Raw genomic sequence first — 20,052 nt, 5'->3', positions numbered from 1 at the left:
TGTTGCCTGTCTTTTGCATAAAAGCCATTTTAACTGGAGTGAGATGGTATCTCACTGTAGTTTTGATTTGTATTTCTCTGATGATCAGTGATGTCAAACACCTTTTCATATACCCATTTGTCATTTGTATGTCTTTTTTTTTTTTTCTTTCTTTCTTTTTTGAGATGGAGTTCCACTCTTGTTGTCCAGACTGGAGTGCGATGGTGTGACCTCGGCTCACTGCAACCTCTGCCTCCTGGATTCAAGCAATTCTCCTGCCTCAGTCTCCTGAGCAGCTGGGATTACGGGTGCCACCACCATGCCCAGCTAATTTTTTGCATTTTTAGTAGAGACGGAGTTTCACCATGTTGGCCAGGCTAGTCTTGAATTCCTGACGTCAGGTGATCCACCCGCCTCAGCCTCCCAAAGTGCTGGGATTACAGGTGTGAGCCACGGCACCCGGCCTTGTATGTCTCCTTTTAAGAAATGTCTGTTCAGAGCTTTTGCCCATTTTTAAATTGGATTGTTAGTTTTTTTTCCTATTGAGTTGTCTGGGCTCCTTCTATATTTTGATTATTAATCACTTGTCAGATGGCAAATATTTTCTCCATTCTGTGGGTTCTCATTTCACTTTGTTGATTGTTTCCTTTGCTGTGCAGAAGCTTTTTTCACTTGATGTGACCCCATTTGTCCATTTTTGCTTTGGTTGCCTGTGTTTGTGCGGTATTACTCAAGAAATCTTTGGGCCAGGCTGCTCACACATGGTCGGGAACCTCACGCGTGCTTTGTTGTTACTGTTTGCACCCCCTGATGCCAATGCGGGCCGCCAGTGGAGGAGGCCTCTGGACTACAGTTTCTGTCTTCATGTTAAATCTCTCCTCCAGTGTGGCCCAGCGCCAGGTGGGCTCCCGTGGGACACCCTGCTGTCAGACCCAGATTGTTAATGTTATTGTTGGGAAAGACAAAAAAGGCAGAAAGATCCCAGAATATCTGATCCATTTTAATGGCTGGAACAGAAGCTGGGATAAATGGGCAACCGAAGATCATGTGCTTCATGATACTGATGAAAATCGTAGATTACAGCATAAATTGGCAAGAAAAGCTGTAGCTCGCCTGAGCAGCACAGGAAGAAAGAAGTGCTGCAGGTTGCCTGGTGTTGATTGACTCTGTCTTAAAAGGCCTCCTCATTGATGAAAAAGATGAAAATGATGAAAACTCATTAAGTAGTTCCTCTGGCAGCAGCAAAGGATGAAGAAATAAGTGAAGAAAGTGATATTGAAGAAAAGACTAAAGTGAAAGAAGAACCAGAGATTCAAACAAAAAGAGAAATGGAAGAAACAACAATAACTATAGAAATACCTGAAGTTCTGAAGCAGCAGCAGGATGATTGTTATTACATTAACAGGAGGAAATGGTTAGTGAAACTTTCATGCCAGACCAACATCATAATGATTTTGGAAGCATTTTGCTCTCAATGCAGCCTTTGCAGCCAATGAGAGGCCTCGTCACCATCATGCTATGCCACATGCCAATATGAACGTGCATTATATCCCAGAAGAAAAGAATGTTGACCTTTTTAAGGAGATGGTGGATGGATTAAGAATAACCTTTGATTACACTCTCCTGTTGGTTTTACTCTATCCATATGAACAAACTCAGTATAAAAAGGTGACTTTGCCGGGTGCGGTGGTTCACACCTGTAATCTCAGCACTTTGGGAGGCCGAGGTGAGTGGATCACCTGAGGTCAGGAGTTGGAGACCAGCCTGGCCAACATGGCGAAACCCTGTCTCTAGTAAAAATACAAAAATTAGCCGGGCATGGTGGCAGGAGCCTGTAATCTCCAGCTACTCGGGAGGCTGAGGCAAGAGAATCGCTTGAACCCAGGAGGCAGAGGTTGCAGTGAGCTGAGATCGCACCACTGCACTCCAGTCTGGGCGACAAGAGCGAGACTCCATCTCAAAAAAAAAAAAGGTGACTTTGTCCAAGTTTTTTTTCCAATTAAGGAAAGTGCCACCAACACTAATACGATCCAGGAGGAACTCTCTCCCAGCCTGCCTTTGTTGCATCCATCCATGCCACAGTCCACAGAGAGTCAGCCAACCATTAGTGAACCAGCCACCCATAAAAGGTGCAAAGCTGAGTTGGAAGCATTGCAGTCTCTGAGGCGGTCCATGAGCCACACCACCAACTGTGACAGACTTTCTGACAGCAGCACCTCACCTCAGCCCAAGCACCAGCAGCAGGACACATCCGCCAGTATAACCAAGCTGTTCCTGCACCTGGAAAAGAAGACACCCGTGCATAGCAGATTGTCTTCACCTATTCCTCTGACTCCTAGCAAGGAAGGCAGTGTTCGCTGGCTTTGAAGGGAGAAAAACTAATGAAATGAACAAGGTCCTGTCCTGAAGCTTATGCCTGACAATTACCCACCAGGTGACCAGCCGCTTCCACCCTCTTACATTTATGGGGCATAACATTTGCTGCGATTGTTTGTAAAACTTCCAGAAATCCTTGGAAAGATGTCCTTTTCTGAGAAAAATCTGAAGGCTTTGTTGAAGCACTTTGATCTCTATTTGAGGTTTTTAGCAGAATACCGTGATTACTTTTTCCCAGAGTTTGCTTGTGTCACTGCCTGTGAGGTGCATTACAGCAGCAAGAATCTCCGGGCAATTTATTACAGTGTTGATGGTTCTGTAAGAACAACTCCTCTATCTAGCTCAGCACTCTGGGTTCCAGATGAACAACTATCAAGGTAGTGGGTCTTTACCCAGAGCACAAATACAATGCCCACCTGGCGGCTCTGACAGAGGTAGGCCCTGAGTTGCCCACATACTGTAGTTATTCTGTTAGGAATTGTTTCCTGGGTGCCTATAGTGCTCTGACACAACACTTGCTGCTGTGCAGGCCATCTGTCATGGCAGGAAAAAAGCAACTGGGTCCACAGTGAAATGTTCGTGGAAGCATACATAGGTTAGGCTATTTCAATAGACATTGCAGTTAATTAGCTAGAACCACATTGTTTTTTTATTTGTTAGCATTAAGTAATTTTTTTTTTTGCAGATTGGTTTCATTCTTTTGATGAAGCTGAGCAACTCTGTCCAACAAGGTTTAGTTTGTACTTGGAAACCACAAAGTAGTCTCAAAGTATTTTAGAGGGACTCAATATTGATGGCAAAAGAAAATTTGCAGCTACACATTTGCTTCTAACAGTTCCCTCTCTATGAAACATTATTTTTGGTGATCTAAAGAAAGCATTGTGTTTCTTGTTTGAGATTTTACAGCTATACTTTGCTGTGTGATGTTATGGTTACCTTTCTGTAAAATGTTAGTTTTGGTGATCTAAATAAAGCCTATCTTGTTTGAAAGAAAACAAAAACAAGAACAACAACATAAAAAGAAGTCTTTGCCCACACCAATGTCCTGGAGAGTTTCCCCAATGTTTTCTTGTAGAATTTTCCTTATTTAAGGTCTTAGATTTCAGTCTTTAATCCATTTTGATTTGATTTTTGTATAGGGTGAGAGATGGGAGTCTAGTTTCATTCTTCTGCATATGGATATCCAGTTTTCCCAGCATAATTTATTGAAGAGACTGTCCTTTCTCTACAGGTTCTTGGCACCTTTGTCAAAAATGAGTTCACTGTAGACATATGGATTATTTCTGGGTTCTCTTAATGTGCTCCATTGGTCTATGTCTGTGTTTATGCCAGTACCATGCTGTTTTGGTTACTATAGCTCTGAGGTATAATTAGAAGCCAGGTACAGTGATTCCTCCAGTTTTGTCCTTTCTGCTCAGAACAGCTTTGGCTATTCTGGTCTTTTGTGGTTCTGTATAAATTTTAGGATTGTTTTTTCTATTTTTATGAAGAATATCATTGGTATTTTCATAGGGATTGCATTGAATTTGCAGATTGCTTTGGGTAGTATGAACATTTTAACAACATTGATTCTTCCAATCTATGAACATGGAATATCTTTCCTTTTTTGTGTGTCCTCTTCAATTTCTTGCATCAATGTTTTATAGTTTTTATTGTAGAAATATTTCACTACTTTGGTTAATTCCTAAGTATTTAATTTTATTGGTAGCTATTATAAATGGGATTACTTTTTTGATTTTCAGATTGTTTGCTGTTGGCATATAGAAATGCCACTGATTTTTGTTTGTTGGTTTTGTATCCTGCAATTTTACTGCATTTGCTTATGAGTTCTAATAGTTTTTTGGTGGAGTTTTTAGGTTTCTCCAAATATAAGATCATATCATCTGCAAACAAGGATAATTTAACTTCTTCCTTTTCAATTCAGATGTCCTTTATTTCTTTCTCTTGTCTGATTACTAGCTAGGACTTCCAGTGCTATGTTGAATAACAGTGGTGAAAGTGGGCATCCTTGTCTTGTTCCAGATCTTAGAGGAAAGGCTTCCCACTTTCCCCATTCAATATGATACTAGCTGTGGGTCTGTTGTATATGGATTTTATTGTTTTGAGGTATGTTCCGTCTATACTCAGTTTTTTGGGGGATTTTTATCATAAAGGGATGTTGAATTTAATCAAATGCTTTTCCAGCATCAATTGAAATGATCATATGGTTTTTGCCCTTCATTCTGCTGATATGGTGTATCCCATTGATTTGCATATGTTGGACCATTCTTGCATTCCTGGGATAAATCTCAGTTGGTCATGATGAATGATCTTTTTAATGTGTTGTTGAATTCTGTTTGCTAATATTTTGTTAACAATTTTTTCATCCCTCTTCATTTGAGATATTGGACTTTAGTTTTCTTTTTTTGGTGTGCCTTTGGTTTTGCTATCAGGGCAATACTTGTTTTGAAGAATGAGAGGAAATATTCCCTCCTCCTTTCTTTTTTGGAATAGTTTGAGTAGGATTGGTATTAGTTTTTCTTTAAATGTTTGGTAGAATTCTACAGTGAAGCCAATGGGTCCTGGGCTTTTCTTTACAGGGAATCTTGTTATTATGGCTTTGATCTCATTACTTGTTATTGGTTTGCTCAGGTTTTGGATTTCTTCATGGTTCAACCTTGGTTGGTTGTATGTGTTTAGGAATTTATCCATTTCTTCTAGGTTTTCCAATTTACTGACATATCATTGCTCATAGTAGCCTGTGGTGATTCTTTGAATTTCTGTAGTATTGGTTGTATGGTGTATACATATTTGAGATGAGGGTCTCACTCTGTTGCCCGGGCTGGAATGCAGTGGTGTAATCACGGCTCACTGCAGCCTCAACTTCCTGGGCTCAGGCAGTCCTGACACCTCAGCCTCTCAAGTAGCTGGGGCCATAGGTGTGTGCCACCATACCTGGCTGATTTTTTTTATTATTACTTATAGAGATGGGGTCTTCCTATGTTGCCCAGGCTGGTCCTGAACTCCTGGGCTCAAGCCATCTGCCTGCCTCAGCCTCCCAAAGTACTGGGATTACAAGCCTAAGCCAGCATGCCTGGCTGGTTTTAATGTTTTTATATGGAAAAAAATATCATAGGCAAAGTTTAAAGGCAAATGACCTACCAGAATGTGACAAAAGTTAATGCTCAAAAGAGCTCTTGAAAACTCAGTAAAAAATAACATTTTATATCTAAAACTGATTCAAAGTTTTAAAACTCTCAGGAACAAAACAGGAAATTTACTCTATTTATTCTCTTATCCCACTTTCGCTGAGATGTTGAGAAGAACTAATTCCAATATTCTCTCTTATTTCTGACCTCCCACTTTATAATGTGAAGCCTGATAGATACATCCCTAGACAGAGAATCAAACCTCACAGTCAATATATGCCCCACTCCAATTATGAAGCAGATCATAAGTACAGATTTCAGACATACCACATTCACTAGCTGATCCTCCCACCAACTGGAAGAACTGCTGGGCAATTTTCATATGATCCCTCTGAAAAACAAACTGAGCTGATATAGAGGAATAAGGTAAAAATATTTTATTTTATTATACTATATGGTTCTAACATATTTGTCAGGATTTAAATATACCTTTGTTTTAAATCTTGCCCCAAACAATACTAATTCTCATTAACATAACAACTAGACCCGAAACTGAATTAAAACCTGTGCAGGGACAGGCAGAAGAGAAGAAAAAGAATCAAATCCTTAAATTCTATCCTAAAACTTCATTAAATGAACTCAATCATTCTAAAAAAACCTATTGCTCTTTTACCATACATCAGACCTTGGAACAGGAGCTGTAGATATAACAAGGAGTATTTATTAAACTCATTTATTTAATAAATATTTGCTGCCTATCTACTATACAAGGCACTGCAGAATGAACTTGAGATAAAAAGATTTATTTGTATCCCATTTTGTTCCAAAAAGAACAAAGAATGCTGTATTAAGATGGATAAGAGCTTAATTTTAGACAGTGTTTTGGTGTTTATAAAAATAACTTCTCCAGAGAAACAATTTTCCCCACTTTACAGATGCCAAAATTACAGCTAGATATATGTAAGTTAAAAAAAAGTCGCTGCAAATAAGAATGAAGTTGCGCAATGATTTTTAAGTTTGTTATTAAATAAGTTGCTATTTAAAAATTGGACCCTTTTAAACAAGCAGGAGTCTTTAGGGTTACAAGTTTGTTTTGTTTTTTTTTTTTTTTGTCTCTAAATAACATAACATTCTTTTCTCAGTGGAGTCTGGATTGGGGGATATGGAGAAATAAAAGGAGCTACAGGAGAGCCTATTGCTGCTTGCACTTTGATAGTCATTTTGTTCTCTTCCATACACTTATAACTTTGCAACCTATAGATTATCAGTGATTTCATACTCACTGAACCCATTTCCTGGCCAAGGGCTGCATTGACCACTCCTTTGAGAATATACTCCTAGAAACATGGAATAACACTGATTAAGAGGAATGTGGAGCTATGAGATCATTTTCAAATTAACTCCTTGCATTAACTCAGTACTTTATATAAATTATCAAAGATTACCCACAGTTACTTTTCTCTGTTCTATCCCTGGCTTGAATGAAAGAATTAGGAGACACTCATTTAGTTTCCAGCAGCCAAGTATCTATATAACAAAATTTACCATATTTGTAAATTCTCAATCTTAAGCAAAAATAATTCAGTGGAAGCTCCAGCAGATAAGTTTCATTTTATTTCAATTCTATGGAAAAAAAAGTAAAATGTTGATATAATAATTTTTATTACCTTCTCAACCACTGCCATTCTCTGTGACCATATCATATATATTATTTTTCTTTTCCAATTTTTTTTTTTGTGAGACCGAGTCTCGCTCTGTCGCCCAGGCTGGAGTACAGTGGCGCGATCTCAGCTCACTGCAACCTCCACCCCCAGGGTTCTAGCAATTCTCCCACCTCAGCCTCCCGAGTAGTTGGGATTACAGGCCCCAGCCACCACACCCAGCTAATTTTTTTGTATTTGTAGTAGAGATGGGGTTTCACCATGTTGGCCAGGCTGGTCTCGAACTCTGGACCTCAGGTGATCCACCTGCCTTGGCCTCGCAAAGTGCTGGGATTACAGGTGTGAGCCACCACTCCTGGCCCCTTTCCAATGTTATAGTAACTTTTCTTTGCTAGTAATCCTTTTCCTAAATAAAAAAAAAAGTGTCCTCTGATATCTATTTATAAGGTATTCTCTCTTTTGGAGTCCTGGGGCCTCACTTGTATCCCTTTTTTCAGACTTGGATCAGTTCTTTAATAGATACCCTCCATAGCTAGCAGCTTTATCAATCTTTCATTTAAGAGAGCTCACAAAGAACAGCATAAAAGAAGCTGAATCTTTTAATATACTTGAGAAATATACTTGTTTAAACTCCATGGGGTCTGGAAATATTTTTCATTCAGTCTTTCATTCAATAAATGGAATGTTTACTATATACTTTATGCACATAGTGTTAGAGATACAATATAGACACAGTCCCTGACTACAAGGAGTTAACGATCCAATGGGGAAGAAAGACAAGTTACAGACAATTTATGAGATAATTGCATGTATCTAGTTGTTAGTTTCATCAGAATTCTAAATTTTCATATTTCCAAATACTAAAGGAATTTTCCAAATTTCCTTACCCTTTTTGACAAAATGACTACATATAAGGGAGTTTAAAAACATCAAAAAGCCTAGAACATTCATTCTCATATCACAAGTCACATATAACATTCCTAAATGAATACATATGGTCTTTTCCTGGGATTCTACAGGCAGGAGTCTGCCTAATCTTCTCTAATATGACTTCCAACTAAATTTCTGAAGTTCTACTTTTAGCAGAACTTGGTTAGTAAAAATATAAAACATTCTCAGTTACCTGAGGAGTAGTAGGTTCCAGATCCTTAATTAAGTTATAAGCTTCTTGTACATCATCTGAAATACAACAAAGTAATTATACTAGTCTGTATTCCAGAAAACCCTCCTGAAGCAGTCCTCCCAAAAGATAAGATCCTTCAGTACTTAAATATTCATGGGAAATATGATCTGTTTTATCTGTCTTCTAACTCTCCATGTTCGGTGTTAAGTAGTTATGCTAAAAATAACCAAATATCCTTAGAAAACTCATATTAAGCCATGAAGTAACTTAAAAATTGTTGAAGCTAAGAACGTGGATGAGGCATTCTATGCCAATGGCATTGTATTAGATAAGAAAAGCAATGATTTTTTTTAAAAAGAGATACATATATATATTAAGTATATAGGAATTAAATGACATGAAGTCTGAGATTTGCTTTAAAACATTTCAGGAACAAAAAAGAGGTGATGAAAAAAGAAGACTGGAAATATCTTGAAAAGTGCTGAATCCAGGGTGAGTATTTGGGTGTTTATTGTACTATTTATTTTTGTCTATGTTTGAAATTTTCCATAATAAAAATAATTTATAAAATATATAAGCTGTTTATTTCATTCTTGTCTAAAACATATTTCCTTTTGCTTTTATATAAAAGAGAGGCCGGGCACAGTGGCTCACACCTGTAATCTCAGCACTTTGGGAGGCTGAGGCAGGCGGATCACCTGAGATCAGGAGTTCAAGACCAGCCTGGCCAACATGGCGGAACCCCGTCTCTACTAGAAACACAAAAATTAGCCAGGCATGGTGGCGCATGCCTGTAATCCCAGCTACTTGGGAGGCTGAGGCAGGAGAATTGCTTGAAACCTGGAGGCAGAGGTTGCAGTGAGCGGAGATCACGCCACTGCACTCCAGCCTGGGCGACAGAGTAAGACTCCGTCTCAAAAGAATAATAATAATAAATAAATAAATAAAATAAAGTAGGACTGTTTGCAAGTTCATATTCTTATTTTAATAAATACATTTTCCTCCATGAGGAATATGTTGTCCTGGTTGGTTTCTGCCATGCACCTAAGAAGGCCCACATTGTTAGTCCAGGGCCCATGACCAAATGCCACCACAAATGCATGGTGGCTGCTACCCTGTACTCATAGCTGTTAGAAAAGGCTGCTTTAGGCGTGTGTCTGACAATTTTAATCTTACTTAGGGGCAATAAATATCACATCCTCTTTGAATCATAGTATTTCTCATAAGCAGCCTGGGGTACAAAGAAACGGAAAGGCAGACAATCAAAGCAAATAAGAAACAGTTAATACTTTTTTCAAAAGACACAAGAAAATGTGAATGTACATTATGCAGTGGGGGAAACTAGAAAAAGAAAAAAGAACTGTAAGGGAAGGGGAGGAAAAACAATGAAAAAGAAAGAATGGATAGAGAATAAAGGATAGCAAAATAAAAGGAAAAAAGAAAAAAACAGAATGAGGGAGAAGGTAGGAAGCGACAGAAGAGGAAAGAGGATAAAAAAAGGCACAACAAATAACCACCAATAAACTTGTTCTATGAACTTGTTGCAAATATATTTTTGGAAGTATGGATTTAAAAAGTGAAGCAAATAGTTCCATCAGACATATTTAACTATTCTAAAATATCTCATTGTAAGTTAAGACCAGGACAAATTTTTCTTACCTTGACGAAGGTAGTAAATCACCAAGTTTAGTCTAGCTTCAGGAATGACATCAACTAGGGGAGGTAAAACCTGCAAAGCCCCTTCACCTCCTCGGAAAACAACCTAGAGATACAGAAATCATGCTATTATGGCAATAATGATGTATATATTTATTGGTGACAATGTTTAAGGAGCTGGCATATATAACTGGGTTCATGATATTCAACAAAAATAGCTCTGGGAATCAGTTGATATATTGAGAACTTTTACTATTGGCTGAATTTATTATTGCCTACCTAATCCCTATGCTTCTTACCTTCTCCTTTTCTCTCCTCTCTGCTTTTGATCCTTCTTAACAGCCTTGTCATAATTAAACATTTTATTTTTAACCCTATGTAAAACCTACCTCCATTATCACTCTCTCTATACCCTTGCCCTTTTTTATTCACAGCACTTATATCTTTTTTTTATTGTATATTTCTTTATCTGTTTATCTGTTACATCCACCAGAATATAACCTCCATATGGCAAGGAACTTTGCATTTACTGTGTATTCCTAGCCCCGAGAACTGCGACTAGTATAGTCAGCACTCAGTTATTTTTTGAAAGGACGAATATATTTTTGAAGCTCTATTGATGCATATGACCTTGATTTCATTGAAAGAAAGCCGTGATCTAAATTATAACAATATACACCTACTGTATACTCACAAAAATTTAAATTAAAAAGATTTAAAAATAAAATTATAACTATGAGAAATAGAATAAAAGCATAACCCTTATTGTGTACATCTCTTTTCCTCTTCAGAAGAACTGCAGAAAACTCCTAAAGTACCTAATAATTAACAAAACTCTTTTCTAGGCAGACATTCTACATCAAAAACTCCATAAAGGAATTTATATAACCTTTCTGAGCCTGTTTCATCATCTCTAAATGGCATTAGTAATGCCTACCTTTCAGGTTATTATGAGGATTAAATGAGCAAAAGTGGGCTAAATGTGTGGCACATATTTCAGTGTTCCATTGAATTAATTTAGTAAACATTCATTAGCATGTACTATATGCCCACTACTGTAACAAGCACAGGGGTTATAGCAGGAACAGGCCACTCCCCTGTCACCATAGACTATTCAAGTGGGGACAGACCTCCATAAAGCAAGCAAATAAATATGATATCAGGTGATAATAAGTGTTACAGAGAAAAGCTTAGAAATCAAAACAAACAAACAAAAAAATCCATGAAAGGACAATTTATTTTGTGTACTGTTGTATTTCTAGAGCCTAGCATAGTGTCTGGAATGTAGCAAACTGTTTCACAAATAACTGCACAGAAAGCAAGGTCATCCAGCATGAACTACAAAATCTCTTCTCTCGACCCCGAAATATCTATTTAGTGCTTTTTTGGTTCCTTTTTCAGATATTCCCTTCTTTTGCCGAGATTAATTCATTCACCTGTCTTCTTGATCCCATGACTTCTAACTCCATCTGAACCTCTTTTCTCCATTAATTATTTTACCTTCAATCTTCCCAAAGCCCTGGTCCTACTTCTCACTTTAAACACACACAAGGGGTTTTTGTTCTCTTGAAAAATCTTCCACTTGGCCCCACTGTTTCCTCTGGATAGTGCCCTATTTTTCTCTTCTTTCAATGCCACACTTCAAAAGTATGTGGCTTACTGCTTCTACTTTCTTCTCATCCTCTCACTGCTTAACCTCTCAAAATATTGGCTTCTGCTCTCAGCATACGAATAAACTCACTCTTAGGAGTCACAAATTAATCTCTTTAGCCAAATTCAATGGACTTTTCTGTCCTCTTGCTCCATGATGTGTCTGCAGTTTTGACACTGATGCCAACAAGATGACAATAATAACAACAATGCCACTTTCTTTTTTTTCTTTTTCTTTTTTTTTTTTTTTTTTTTTTTAGATGGAGTCTCGCTCTGTCACCCAGGCTGGAGTGCAGTGGCGCAATCTTCGCTCACTGCAAGCTTCGCCTCCCGGGTTCACACCATTCTCCTGCCTCAGCCTCCTGAGTAGCTGGGACTAAAGGCACCCGCCATAACACCCGGCTAATTTTTGTATTTTGGTAGAGACGGGGTTTCACCGTGTTAACCAGGATGGTCTCGATCTCCTGACCTCGTGATCCACCCACCTCGGCCTCCCAAAGTGCTGGGATTACAGGCATGAGTCACCGCACCCGGCCTATCAATGCCATTTTCTAAATGCATACTGTGTAAAGCATCTTACACATATTACCTCATTTAATCCTCCCCCAAAAAAGCAAGATAAGTACTTTTTTTTTTTGAGATGGAGTCTCCCTCTGTCGCCCAGGCTGGAGTGCAGTGGTGCAATCTTGGCTCACTGCAAGCTTCACCTCCTGGATTCAAGCAATTCTCCTGCCTTGGCCTCCCGAGTAGCTGGGATTGCAGGCGCATGCCATCACGCCCTGCTAATTTTTGTATTTTTAGTAGAGGTGGGGTTTCACCATGTTGGTCAGGCTGGTCTTGAACTCCTGACCTTGTGATCCACCCGCCTTGGCCTCCCAAAGTGCTGGGATTACAGGCATGAGCCTCCGTGACCAGCCAAAATAAGTACTTTCATTTTCCCTATTCTACATATGAGAACACAGACTCAGCAATGTTAAAGGACTTACCCAAAGTTATAAAACTAGTACATGGTAGAACTTGATTTTGACCTCAAACCTAACTTCAAAAGTTGATGTTTTTTAACAACCACTTATATTGCCCTGATATTTTTCAGGTTTAAAAAAAAAATAAAAGTAATATGTGTTCACTGGAAAAAAATAAAGTATTATAAAAGAAAAATTTCCATAGTTACTTCTCTTTCTAATCCCACTCTCTAAGAATTATCCCTATTTCATATGTTCCTTTCAGTCATATATTTATATAGTGGTTCTTTACCTTAGCTGTATATTGTATCCACCTGGGATGCTTTAAAAAAAATACTGATAGCTGGGCTCCAGACCAACCATTAAATAAGATTCCCTGGGGATGGGGCCCATGCATCATTAATTTCAAAAGCCTCCCAGGTGATTAAAATGTGCAGTTGTAAATGACATTACATTATCTAGATGCTTCTTCTTGTTTGCCCTTTCTTGTTTCATTTGTTGATACTCCTTCTTCCTGTCCCATAAATACAGATGCCGTTTTGGAACCATATTTTTCTATTTTTAATCCATTCTACAATATTTATTTCACTTCAGCAATTGAAAACCTTCCATATTAATCTGTCAAGACTCTTACAATAACTCCTAAATCTATTCTCAAGTCTTTATCTTTCTCCAAGCTTAAATTCCAGACTATTATATAACCCATAACCAGAAAAATTAATCTGGTTTCAATTTAGAAACTAAATTTGAAGTTAAAAGATTAGATGCAGAAACTCATAGTAGTAACTATCCAAATGAAACTGTATCTGTGATGGAGGCCTGAATTAGATACGAAATGGACTAAATATAAGATACTGCCAACAAGAAGAGAATAGGATTTAGTAACTGAATAGAAATTGGAGATAAAGAGAAGGAGAGTCTAAAACAGCTGTGGTTTACTGGAAGAACTGGTACTACAAAAAGGAATAGAGAAATCAGAAGGAAAAAGTATAGTTATTATTATTGCCACTCCTGGATGAAGAATCTCAGTAGTATTAGATGATTTGCCCAGTGTTCCCAGGTATCTGAATTGAGAGCAGCTGTTCTGCATCTCACTATATTACTTGGTCAACAGAATCATAATCTAGCCCTAAACCCAACCACCCATCCAACTTGAGTGTCTGCTATTCCCCAGTACAAATTTACTGTTCTAGTAAGATCAATCTGCTCACAATCTTTTACATATGTCAGCCTCATTCTAGCTCCATGTCCTTGACTAGAATGAACACTCTAAATCTCAGCCATCCTTCAAAGATGCAAAAATATTTCCCATTTATTTTAAACCACAGGGGGATATGTTCCTTTGTCGTTCTCAAAAAAACAGACACCTGGATCTACACTGCCTTGTGCTTCTTTCCAAATATTAAATATATTCCTGTTCTCCCAACAAGGATTTCCTTAAGGAAACAGATTAGTACTTTAAAACTTATCTCCTCCACAGTGAGGAGGGGTTCCCTTGGAGTAAAGCATTATTTGCTGGCGCATCTCCTTTTATTCATCTTTCTAATTGCTGTGATGTACCAAAGCAGAGTAGGACTGAACTCAGTCAAGACGGGAAATCGTTATTCACCAGATTGTGCCTGATGAGTTCTTTAGCAAATTCAAAGGATGAAGAAGCATTGTCCATCAAGCTTTTGAGTTCTGCCTGAAATTTAAAAAAGAAAGGCTTATGAAAATGACAAGTGTATAGTTCTTATACCACATATTGACACAATGGTTTATAATTTACAAAGAATTTAACATGCTATTTCATTTGATCGTCATGACTCTAGGTCAATGTAATTATTATTACCCACATTTTCAAATGAGAGCAATAATAAATGAAAACAATGAGGCTTATAAAAGTTAAGTGACTTGGGCCGGGCGCAGTGGCTCATGCCTGTAATCCCAGCTTTTTGGGAGGCCAAGGCGGGCGGATCACAAAGTCAACAGATCAAGACCATGTTTCCTCTGGTCAACGTGGTGAAACCCTGTCTCTACTAAAAGTACAAAAAAATTAGCTGGGCATGGTAGCGCGTGCCTGTAGTCCCAGCAACTCAGGAGGCTGAGGCAGGAGAAACACTTGAACCTGGGAGGCAGAGGTTGCAGTGAGCCAAGATTGCACCACTGCACTCCAGCCTGGCGACAGAGCGAGACTGTCTCAAAAAAAAAAAAAAAAAAGTTAAGTGACTTGAAACTTATACTAAGCAGCAAGTTTGAAAACTGGGATACTCAAGTCTGAAGACTACTACAGTTAGTTTTTTCTTTCAGTGTCAAAGGTGATTAATGAACTAAGCCTTAAACAACTAAGGTTGATTCTTTAATCTGAAAGGAGATGTTAATAAATCCTCCTTTCTTCCCTTTTCTATTTCTATTAGTGGGTTGCTAAGCTTTTCTGGATAAAATCATTAAATTCTTGATTGTTCTTCACTAACTACCACAAACTCGTTCTGCCTGATCTCATAATTGGGAGTGCATGTCTGCTCAGCAATTTTTTTTTATCGCTCTTCTCTTGTCCACAGTACAATTCCAAAATTTTGGGTAATATTAGGTTACATGAGCAGTTTTCAAGCTTTTTGGTCTCAAGATCCCTTTTATACACTATAAATGATCTCAAAGAATTTTTGTTTATGTGGGAAATAGCCATCAATACTTATTGTATCAGAAATTGAAACAGAAAATTTTAAGTATTCAATTCATTGAAAATGGTAGTAATAATATGCCTTAAAATATGTTGGAATTAACATTTGGTCTCAATTTCAGAGCAACTTGTCATTACTGAAAATAAAAACAATTAAATTTTTTTAAAGTTTAAAAATAACAATAATAAACCCCACTACACATTGACATACATATTTTTTACTTTAAAAAACTGTATTTATCAAATCAAAAATTTAGTGAGAACAATGTTATTGTTTTAAATTTTTTGCAAATCTCTTTAATGTCTGGCTTAACAGAGGATAGATGGATTGTCATATCTGTATCTGCATTTGATCTATTTTGAGACCATATTGTGCCAGGTGACAAGGACAAAAAAGAAAGCCCAATACCAGCACAAGGTGGGAAGTCTAGTGAAAGACCCTTCCCACAATCAGCAGGAACTACTAAAGAGCTACACTGGCAAAGGAAGGATAAAACAGAATTTTCTATGAACTTTTTGGGGACCCCTTGTACATAAACTAATAAAATAAAAAAACAGTTATATAATAGGATTAAAAACAAAAGTTGGTTTTTGAAAAGACTAAAAAACCTGTGAAAATGTAAATGAAATTATCAAATTTTTAGAAAAATACAACTTACCAAAAATAACACAAGAAGAACTAGAAAACATGCATAGTCCTATAACCACTAAAGGAACTGAATTAGGTAATTTAAAATCTTCCAAACCTAGATAGTTTTGTCAATAAGTTCTACCAAACATTTAAGAAATATAAAAGCCAATCTTCTACAAACTCTTGCAGAAAACAGAAACATATGGTACCGCTTCAATTCATTCATTTTCCTTTGAGATAACCTTTGCACCAAATCCTGACAAGAACTATACCAAAAAAGCAAATTATAAACCAGTCAAACCATTATGTATTGATGCAACAAATTAAATAATAGCTATCTAATATGTGATATGTAAAGAGAAGAATGAACCATGATGAAGCTGGGTTTATTCTGGTATAACATTGATTTTTAAAATTTTTTGTTTTTTGAGACAGGGTCTCACTCTGCCACTCAGGCTGGAGTGCAGTGGCGCCATCTTAGCTCACTGCAACCCCTGTCCCCCAGGCTCAAGGGATCCTCCCACCTCAGCCTCCCAAGTATCTGGGACCACAACCACACGCCACCACACCACGGTAATTTTTGTATTTTTAGTAGAGATGGGATTTCACTGTGTTGTCCGGGCTGGTCTCAAACTCCTGACCTTAAATGATCCGCCTATCTCGGCCTCCCAAAGTGCTGGGATTACAGACGTGAGCCACCATGTCCAGCCTAAAGTTGATTTAACAATAGAAAATACTTCAAATAGTTTGCCACAAGAATAAAGGAAAATGATATGACTGTCTCAATAGACGAAGAATACAAGATGTTATACTTCAACATCTGATCCTTATAAAACCTCTTAGCAAACTAACACTACAAGGGAAGTTCCTTAATCTGATAAAGGATATCTTTAAAAATCTACATTAAACATCATACTTAATGATGAAATACCATTTCTTAATGATGAAATATCATCAAAAGCTTTTCCTCTGAGATAAAAAACCTTACAAGGATATTTCTTTTTTTACTTTGTTGGTTTTTTTCTTTTTTTTTTTTGAGATGGCATCTAGCTCTGTCGCCCAGGCTGGAGTGCAGTGGCACAATCTTGGCTCACTGCAACCTCTGCCTCCCACGTTCAAGCGATTCTCCTGCCTCAGCCTCCCAAGTAGCTGGGATTACAGGTGCATGCCACCATGCCTGGCTAATTTTTGTATTTTTAGTAGAGATGGGATTTCACCATGTTGGCCAGGCTGGTCTGGAACTCCTGACCTCAAGTGATCCGCTTGCCTCTGCCTCCCAAAGTGCTGGGATTACAGGCATGAGCCACTGTGCCTGGCCAGGTAGGTATGATTTCTTAGATTCTGTTGCATACTCCTCATGCTTTGGCAACCCACCACCACACCCCCCACTGTCCCTGTCACCCCACTGCAATCACTTGGTGAGTAAATGAATGACTAGATATCTTACTTCACTGATTATATATATAGAAAAACATCAATATACAGGGATACATTAAGACAGCCAGAAGCAAATCTAACAAAACACGTAAAAAGACCAATACAAAGGCCAAGCATGGTGGCTTATGCCTGTAATCTCACTGCTTTGGGAAGCCAAGGCAGGCGGATCGCTTGAGCCCAGGAGTTCAAGACCAACCTTACCAATGTAGTGAGACCTGTCTCTATTTAAAAATTTTAAAAGATTAGTTGGACACAGTGGCATACACCTGTAGTCCCAGCTACTTGGGAGGCTGAGGCACAAAGATCACTCAAACATGGAAGGCAGAGGTTATAGTAAGCCATGATCTAGCCACTGCACTCCATCTAGGCTGGGTGAAAGAGCCAGAGCTTGTCTTAAAAAAAAAAAAAAAAAAAAAAAAAAATCCAATACAAAAAAAAAGCACAAAACCTGACTAAAAGAACTTAAAGGTCTGGCCGGGCACGGTGGCTCACGCCTGTAATCCCAGCACTTTGGGAGGCCCAGGTGGGTGGATCACCTGAGGTCAGGAGTTCAAGACCAGCCTGGCTAACATAGTAAAACCCCATCTCTACTAAAAATCCAAAGATTAGCAGGGTGTGGTGGCGGATGCCTGTAATCCCAGCTACTCAGGAGGCTGAGGCAGGAGAATCGCTGGAACCCAGGAGGTGGAGGTTGCAGTGAGCCAAGATCACGCCACTGCACTCCAGCCTGGGCAACAAGAGCAAAACTTCGTCTCAAAAAAAAAAAAAGAAATTAAAGATCTAAATAAATGGAGAAAGATACCATATTCATGGTTTTAAAGACTTAATTTAAAACTATCAATTATCTCCCAACTCATCCATGGATTCAAAGCAACACAGTTAAAATCCTGACAGGTTTGTTTTTGTGTTTGGATTTGGCAGGCTTGTTTTAGAATTCATACTGAAAGATAAAGAGCCAAGAATAGCCAAGACACCCTTGAAGAACACTAACAAGATGGCAAAACTTGCTAGACCCACTACATGTGAAACTTGATTACAAATCTGTAGTAATTAAGGCCGTATGGTATTGAGGGCAAGGATACACAAATGGATCAACAGAATACAGAGTTCAGAAGCAGACATATCTAAACACTGGAATTATTTTCCAAAGGTGGCGGAATAGTAGGAAAAGACTGATCTTTTCAATAAATGGTCTGAAACAATGAGTTATTCTCATGGAAAAAAAAATACAATTTGACCTCTGCTTCACAGTCTACACAAAAATCAATTCCATGTAGAATATGGACTTAAATATAAAAGAAAATCAGGAAATAAACAACATACCCTAAATAACAAATGGGCCAAAGAAACCAAAAACAAAATTAGAAAATACTTTGAGATAAATGAAAGATACAATATAACAAAACTTACGGGATGCAGTTAAAACATTTCTTAGAGGAAATTTTATAGTTGTAAATGCCTATATTCAAAAAAGAAAAGAAAGACCACAAATTAATAACCTAACTGTAAAAAAAAAAAAAGAGAAAACATAAAGCAAACAGAGGAAGGGAAAAATAAAGATTAGAGCAGAAATCAATTAAACAGACAAGAGAATGGAGAAAATCAATGAAACCAGAAGCTGGTTACTTGAAAAGATTAAGAAAACTTATAGCTAGACTGACCAAGAAAAAAAACAACAAACTCAATTTACTAGAATCAGAAATGAAAGAAGGCAATACTACTGACCTTAGAGAAATAAAAAGGATTACAGAGGAATACTGTGAACAATTATAGGCCAATATATTAGATAATTTAAGTGAAAGGGACAAATTCCTAGAAAGACATAAACTATCAGAACTGACTGAAGAAGAAATACTATTAATAGACATACAACATGGATGGATGTGCACAGATTGAAAGACTTAATGTCATTAAGATAGCATTAACCCCCAAACTGATCTTTAGAGTCAATGCAATCCCTAAATAAATTGGATTAATGATTTAAAAACTACAATGAAATAAAAAGCCCAGGCCCAGATGGCTTCACTGCTTAAAATCATACCACTTAAAGAAGAGTTAATACCAGTTCTTCATAAACTCTTTCAAAACACAGAAGACGGAACTTTTCCCCTTATACTATGTGGCTAGTATTACCCCAATACCAAAACCAAAAAAAAATTACAAGAGAAGAAAATGACCAATATATTTTTTGAATATGGACACAAAATCCTCCAAAAAATTCTTAGCAAATGGAATCCTGTAATGTATTAAAAAGATTATTCACGATGACCAAGTGAGATTTATTCCAGGAATACAAGGGTGGTTTAACATTCAAAAATCAATTAATATACCATATCAATAGAATAAAACCCAAAAACTAAATGATCATCTCCATAGCTAACAGAAAAAGCAGTTCCATTAATATCCTTTCATGATAAAAAACATTTGGAAGTTCCCCCACCTGGAAAGAACATTTACAAAAAACCCACAACAAACATCATTCTTGACAGTGAAATACCGGATGCTTTCCACCTACGATCGGGAACAAGACAAGGATATCTGCTCTCAGCACTTCTATTCAACATTGTACTGAAGGTTCTAGCCAGGGCAATTAGACAAGAAAAAGGAAGAAGAGGTATCCAGACTGGAAAGGTAGTAGTAAAACTATCCTGATTCACAAACATAATCTTATATATAGAAAATCCTCCCCAAAATCTGCAAGAAAGACAATAAATGAGTTCAGCAAGGTTTCAGGATACAATCAATACAAAAATCAGTAGTACTTCTATTCTCTTGCAATGAACAATTCAA

General features: G+C 37.6%; 1 protein-coding gene and 1 pseudogene across 4 annotated transcripts in view; one reads left to right on the top strand and one right to left on the bottom strand.

Annotated features, from left to right (window-relative positions):
• IFT56 (intraflagellar transport 56) overlaps positions 1 to 20,052 on the bottom strand; it is a 60,940-nt gene that overhangs the window by 16,467 nt on the left and 24,421 nt on the right. For all 4 annotated transcript variants that reach the window (XM_004046301.4, XM_063708797.1, XM_055393212.2 and 1 more), the window contains 5 exons: positions 14,145 to 14,219; positions 9,927 to 10,029; positions 8,268 to 8,323; positions 6,767 to 6,820; positions 5,811 to 5,874 (listed from right to left, as the gene is read on the bottom strand). In XM_004046301.4, coding sequence (XP_004046349.1) covers positions 5,811 to 5,874; positions 6,767 to 6,820; positions 8,268 to 8,323; positions 9,927 to 10,029; positions 14,145 to 14,219 — 352 coding nt within the window. The remainder of the gene's footprint in view (positions 1 to 5,810; positions 5,875 to 6,766; positions 6,821 to 8,267; positions 8,324 to 9,926; positions 10,030 to 14,144; positions 14,220 to 20,052) is intronic.
• On the top strand, positions 857 to 2,736 carry LOC109027593 (male-specific lethal 3 homolog; annotated as a pseudogene).

This window comes from Gorilla gorilla, chromosome 6, assembly GCF_029281585.2.
Source record: "Gorilla gorilla gorilla isolate KB3781 chromosome 6, NHGRI_mGorGor1-v2.1_pri, whole genome shotgun sequence".
Taxonomy (NCBI): Eukaryota; Metazoa; Chordata; class Mammalia; order Primates; family Hominidae; genus Gorilla; species Gorilla gorilla.
The sequence above is the reverse complement of the archived record's forward strand: the minus strand, read 5'-3'. Positions and strand labels throughout refer to the sequence as shown.